Raw genomic sequence first — 5,760 nt, 5'->3', positions numbered from 1 at the left:
TGCAGCAGAATAAGCTCATTATTATGACAAAGAAAATGCCATAAAAGACTATAAATATAACTGCGTTTCACTCCAGCGTTTTATCCGTATTAAACTGCACTTTACGACACATTATTCTGTAATTGCACAAAATTGCGCGGATGATTTTTGTTTGATCTGAAGAAGGGAATTTATTTATTTATTTGGAGTCAGAAATCAGACTTTTACTTTCGGTCAGATCTCAATGTGTCGCTAATTCTCTTCCGTGCTTGTCTGTATATATATATACGTAAACAATTAAGTAAATTAATTCTAATTTACTCTGTCACATACATTTTTCAACATGTTTTTTTATTTATTTTTATTACGTATTTTTATTAATTTTGTTATTATTTGTCTTTATTATTTTCCTTTTTTAAGTCATATCTGTCCTATCCTGTGTTTCACCCTTATTTCTGCTGCTTCTGCTAAGTCCCCTGAATGTCCCTTATGTTAAATATATATAATATCTTTAATTTAAATTGAATAATACTGCAAAATGAGGTAAAAAGGACAACATGTGCCTACAAAATGCAGTGAAGTTAAAGTATAAAGAAGCATAAATGGGAAATAGGTGAAGTAACACTTAGTTTTGGTGTGTGTGGTGCAGTGGATTGTGCGTAGGTGTTGGGATCAGGGGGTCACAGGTTCAAACCCCACTGCAGTCAGCATGTCGTTGTGTCCCTGAGACACTTCACCCCAAATTGCTCCGGTGGGGATTGTCCACAGTATTGAGTATGGAAGTCGCTTTGCATAAAAGCGTCTAACAAGTGACATGTAATGTAATTAATGAAGTACTTGAGTAAACTCTCCTGCTATCACTTAAGACTTTACATTGTTCCTGATTTCACGGGTTAGGGTCCTCTTTACACAGGCTTTGATGAGTTATGACATTTTGGATCCCTACAAGCAAACCCCTAATAACTAAATAAATACTGAACTGTATATATATTGGGTTTTCCAATCAGATAACAGCAGCAGTGTGTGTGTTATGAATCTCATGTTTAGCCACCGCACTGTTTAAGATTACCAGTGCAAATATTAGACATTTGGTTTTAAAAGAAAACCTCAGAACAGATTCAATTAGATTTCTTTCTGAATGGAGCAGAGAGAAAGGGTGTGTGTGTGTGTGTGTGTGTGTGTGTGTGTGTGTGTGTGTGTGTGTGTGTGTGTGTGTGTGTGTGTGTGTGTGTGTGTGTGTGTGTGTGTGTTCCTCACAGCTCAGCATCAGGTAACAATCTTTTATTTGTTTCAGCGCTCGCTGGGTGCCAGACTGAGAAGGAGCAGTCCAGTGGTAATCCATCTGAAGCCGCCTCATACCATAAATAAATACTTCCATGCTCCGAAACCCACGATTATTTAACGACTGTCATTCTGCAGAAATGAACATAAATGAGATAATCTAAATTAGAGACATGTGGGGGAAAGTTTGGGTGAGTTATTCTGCGTGTGCCTGCAGGTACAATCACTTGTTTTAGGTTTGGATTATTACTTTTATACTTTGTATTTGGTATGAGTGGGGATGAGATGTTATCTGATGCTAACCGTTTTTTATATCAACTTCTTCTTATGTGTCTTTATTTTTCATTTTCTACATTTTAATTGGAAGAAATTACACTTTAAGATGTTGAAATGCTTTCCTCACTCTGTAAGGAATTTAATTATACAATTTTTTAAAATTGATTTAGCTTTTTTAATATCAATCATACCAATATGTAAATGGAGAAATTAAACTACAATTAGAATATTTGATGTCTCTTTTTGGAAGAAAATGTTGAAATGTATTCAGACCCTCCACTCAGTCAGCAATATTTAAAAAATAAATACATTGAATTGTTTTAGCAGCTGAACATTTACACACCTGTATGTTAATGAGAAATTTGAATAAAATAAAAAATATGAATAATTTGTTTGGATTTCCCTGCGACAAATTCTGTTTTTTAAATTAGGAAAACACTGATTTATGTTTTTTTATGTATTTTAGAGTAACAAATATAGTAAAATATTTAATGTATGATTGCTGTTCCCTATTTAATAATGACAAAATCACCTGTTTATCTTAATTTATCGCTTAAAAATGACCTTTTTTAAATGACAGGACTCAACAGAAACCAACCCAAATACACTCTACTCAACGCATAATGATAATAATAAAATGTATATTACATGTGATATTATATATAACAGGCTGCAGTGTGGGAACATTAGGAGGTTTTATGATCTGTAGGAAGGAACAGATCTGAAATGTGTTGGACAGATTTCAGAGTGTGTGGCCCAGCAGAGGCAATTATAGGCATGTATATTTTCAGCGTTATGCCCATGAACACGACTCACACTCACACACACACACATACACACACACACATACACACACACACACACACACACATACACACACACACACACACACACACATACACACATACACACACACACCAGCTGCCGTGCTCAAGGTTTTTTAGATGGAAATTATTATAAAAATATCTTCAGATTTTACGCATTATTATAATGAAACAGCCTGACCTTGATTCTCGCCAACATGCTGCTTTTCCCGTCACTTTTAAAGCATATCATAAAATATTTTACAAGAAAATCTCTGCTTCCTTCAGGTTCAATGTATTAAATATCACATGGAGCAATTTAACGGTTGATAAGTTCGCGAATGATCGTTAATAAATACACAAATACGGAGGAATATGTGTGTTTTACGAGTGGATGCTTATCGTATTTAAAATATATTTGATGCAAAGTGAATCACTCTTTTATTTTATTATAAGGCCTCCGAGACCTGCATTCAACTTTAGTCGTCAAATGATGTTATTAACCCTTTTTTTTGTAAATTAACACATTTGGATATTAATGCGTTCTTTGCTGCTCTTCTTATCGTTTAAGTCATTTTGTTGTACAGTCATTATTAAGAATACGGGCCTTAGTTATTAAATAAGTGCAGAAACGGAGATAAAGATTAAACACGTGAGATATTAAAGCAGGTTTGGAGAATGATCCATAAAGTAAATAAATGACTCCATGGATCTGTACAAAATACAACTGAACTCAAGGATTAAATACTCACTTTTTATTTCATCCCATAAAAAAAGTCAAGAAAACTCGTCATTTAAATATTAAACAGAAAAAGAAAACATAAAAAACGCTAAAATATTTGTGCCATAAAACGTAAAAAAGGAGGAAGAGTTTTGTTTGTGTTTATGTACAACATTCTTTGAAAGCAGATGTGGAGAAACTCTGCTCATAGTGTCTCTGTTACCTGAGAAAAAGCTCTGAGTCCTGTCAGCTGCTCACTTGTGATTGGCAGTGTGTAGCTTCTGATACTCCTGGTGCAAAGTGAGGAGGTGTGGAGAGGCAGCGGGGTGGAAGAGAGCAGGGGAGCCGAACATGGAGCTCAGAGGAGCGGAGAACCCGGCGCACTGAACCGGAGAAAAGGCTTCAAACCCGGGGTGAGTCTTTGAGAAGAAGCTGGAGAGCGCGGGCAGGATGCTGCTGACAGGCGGGATGGACACGGGGCTGCACGGGTGAGAGTGCGCGTGGTGATGGAGGTACGGGTAGATCTCCAGGCTGGGCAGCTGCAGAGCCGTAGCTCCAAACGCGTAATGCGGGAATCCTTGCAGCGCGCTGTGCTCCAGCTGCTGCCCTTTCAGCGGGTCGAAGCGGAAATGTTGCCGCTTGAAGCGCTTCCTCCTCCGCAGGAAACTCCCGTTCTCAAACATGTCCGAGGAGTTCGGATCCAGGGTCCAGTAGTTGCCTTTTCCCGGGTTCCCTGGCTCTCTGGGCATCTTTATAAAGCAGTCGTTCAGAGACAGGTTGTGCCGGATGGAGTTCTGCCACGCGGGGAACTTCTCCTTGTAATACGGGAAGCGTTGGCTGATAAAGTCACAGATCTCGCTGAGGGTCAGCCTCTTCTTCGGGCTCTGCAGGATGGACATGGTGATCAGAGCGATGTAAGAGTACGGAGGCTTCACCGAGGCGGGACTCTTGCCTTTAGCGGGAGATGGACACTCGGGCTCGGGGCTGTACGCGTCCCGCTCTTTGGTCTCGGTGCTTCGCGACTCATCCGAAGGTTGGAGCTCTTCCTCTGCGCTGTCCTTGAGTCCTTCCCCCACTACGTCGATCACAATATCCTCCATGGTTTCCAAACCCAATGTCATAGTAGATGTCCGCGGGCGAAGCCACCTGCCAACAGGTGGAGGAGTGACAGCTTCTCCAAAACTTGATCAACACACTTTTAGGCACGACTCATCTCCATTCACAAAAAAAAAAAGATTCCGTGCACCTCCTCCTGCTCTTCAACAAGCATCCAAAGTGTTCCGCTCTCCTAACCGCAGGCGATGATATCCTTTGTTTTGGGCACTTTTACGCGCAACAGAGCGGTCAGCGAGTGATTGTGCGTAAAAGTGTAAAAGTGTGCGCGTCCTCCGAGGTGTCCAGCATCATCTGTAATCTGTGTTGCTTTCCTGTGGCTCGGGTGGAGGTGGATGTGATGTCACGGTGAGGCACAAGGAAAGGGATTCTGACCAATGAAAAAGACGCACAGGGTACCAAGAAGGCCTGTACCAGCCTCCATCGGCGGCACAGCGGTGCCAAATCGACGCAGACATTAAGAGATCCTTTCAGGGAAAACTTCCTCATGAGCAGGGAATCAGGAGAAGGCTATATTTAGACAGCAGTTCACATTTTGTTTTTAGGCTGTGGATTTCAAATCTGCTTTAAAAATGTTAATAATTATAGAAAAATAATAAAAGAGCGATTGTTTTTTGTTACCATCGTCAAATACAACATTATTTATATAACTTATTATTATTATAAAAAAATGTGTTATAATAATTTTACCCCAAATATTACATTTTAAATAATATGTATTTATTTTCCTAAGATTTGTTGCATCTGTAAAAAGCTTTTGGAATTTTTTTTTACATTTACATCAAACCAAGGAGGGGAAGAGCCTGCACCTGAACGCGCCACGCTGATAACGATAATACAACACCATAAATACACATTTTAATTTCCACACCAGATGATAGACACTTCGGATCACCCTGAGCTTACAGCCTGAGGGGGAAAATCCCCAAACGCTTCTCTACGTGAGGCAGGGATTTAAGCCTTAATCCATGGAAGGCTCCTGCAGCCGCTCTTTACGCACACTTGACGCACAATTACATGTTTGTCAGACGAACAAACAGAGGATGAAAACTACAATGAGTGATTTACTGCTGCTGGGAAAATAATAATTTGTCGCCTGCATGCATGCTCTTTGAATTGCACAGGAGTCTCACTGCGGGCTTTCGGTCCTCTAACACAATATCGATAAATACCACCATGTGTGAAAATGGAGAAGGAATAATATTTGAGTCTGGATAGAAACTCTCCATTTCAAACCCCCGTGGATTATCTTCTTTAATAATGGCAGCAGAGGGGTGATATCGGGATGAAAGTAATAGACTTTCACTCTTACAGACATAAAAGCGCAGAGAGGAGAGGAGGGCGCTCTGGGTATTGTTGGGAGGCCTCTGGTTGTTTGTGTTTAATGATGGAGCCCTTTGTTGGGGATTCCCACATTTCCTGCCTCTAATCGTATTGATACCCCGGGGGCAGAGGGTCTGTGTCCGGACTGGGTGGGCTGTGCAGGACCGGCAAAGCTGCAGATGATTTCCCCAAATTCATCACGCATGTCCTCAGATTGGAAACAGGCCCGCGTGCGCGTTGTGTGGTTTCAATAAGGAGCATGGA

The 5,760-nt window shown here is 40.4% G+C and overlaps 1 protein-coding gene across 1 annotated transcript; it reads right to left on the bottom strand.

The window, feature by feature from the left end:
- Positions 1-3,092: 3,092 nt before the first annotated feature.
- LOC104958893 (forkhead box protein D2-like) lies at positions 3,093-4,480 on the bottom strand. Its single transcript, XM_010786721.1, has one exon. The coding sequence runs from the start codon at positions 4,179-4,181 to the stop codon at positions 3,315-3,317; it is 867 nt and encodes a 288-aa protein (XP_010785023.1). The 5' UTR covers positions 4,182-4,480; the 3' UTR covers positions 3,093-3,314.
- Between the last annotated feature and the right edge of the window lie 1,280 nt (positions 4,481-5,760).

The sequence above is a fragment of the Notothenia coriiceps genome, unplaced genomic scaffold (genome assembly GCF_000735185.1).
Source record: "Notothenia coriiceps isolate Sejong01 unplaced genomic scaffold, NC01 NC01_scaffold00029540, whole genome shotgun sequence".
Lineage (NCBI taxonomy): Eukaryota > Metazoa > Chordata > Actinopteri > Perciformes > Nototheniidae > Notothenia > Notothenia coriiceps.
This window is presented reverse-complemented; position numbering and strand designations above follow the sequence as displayed.

Bases quoted from the DNA above. Each gene is read 5' to 3' on its own strand.
- LOC104958893 (XM_010786721.1), bottom strand. From the start codon at position 4,181: ATGACATTGGGTTTGGAAACCATGGAGGATATTGTGATCGACGTAGTG.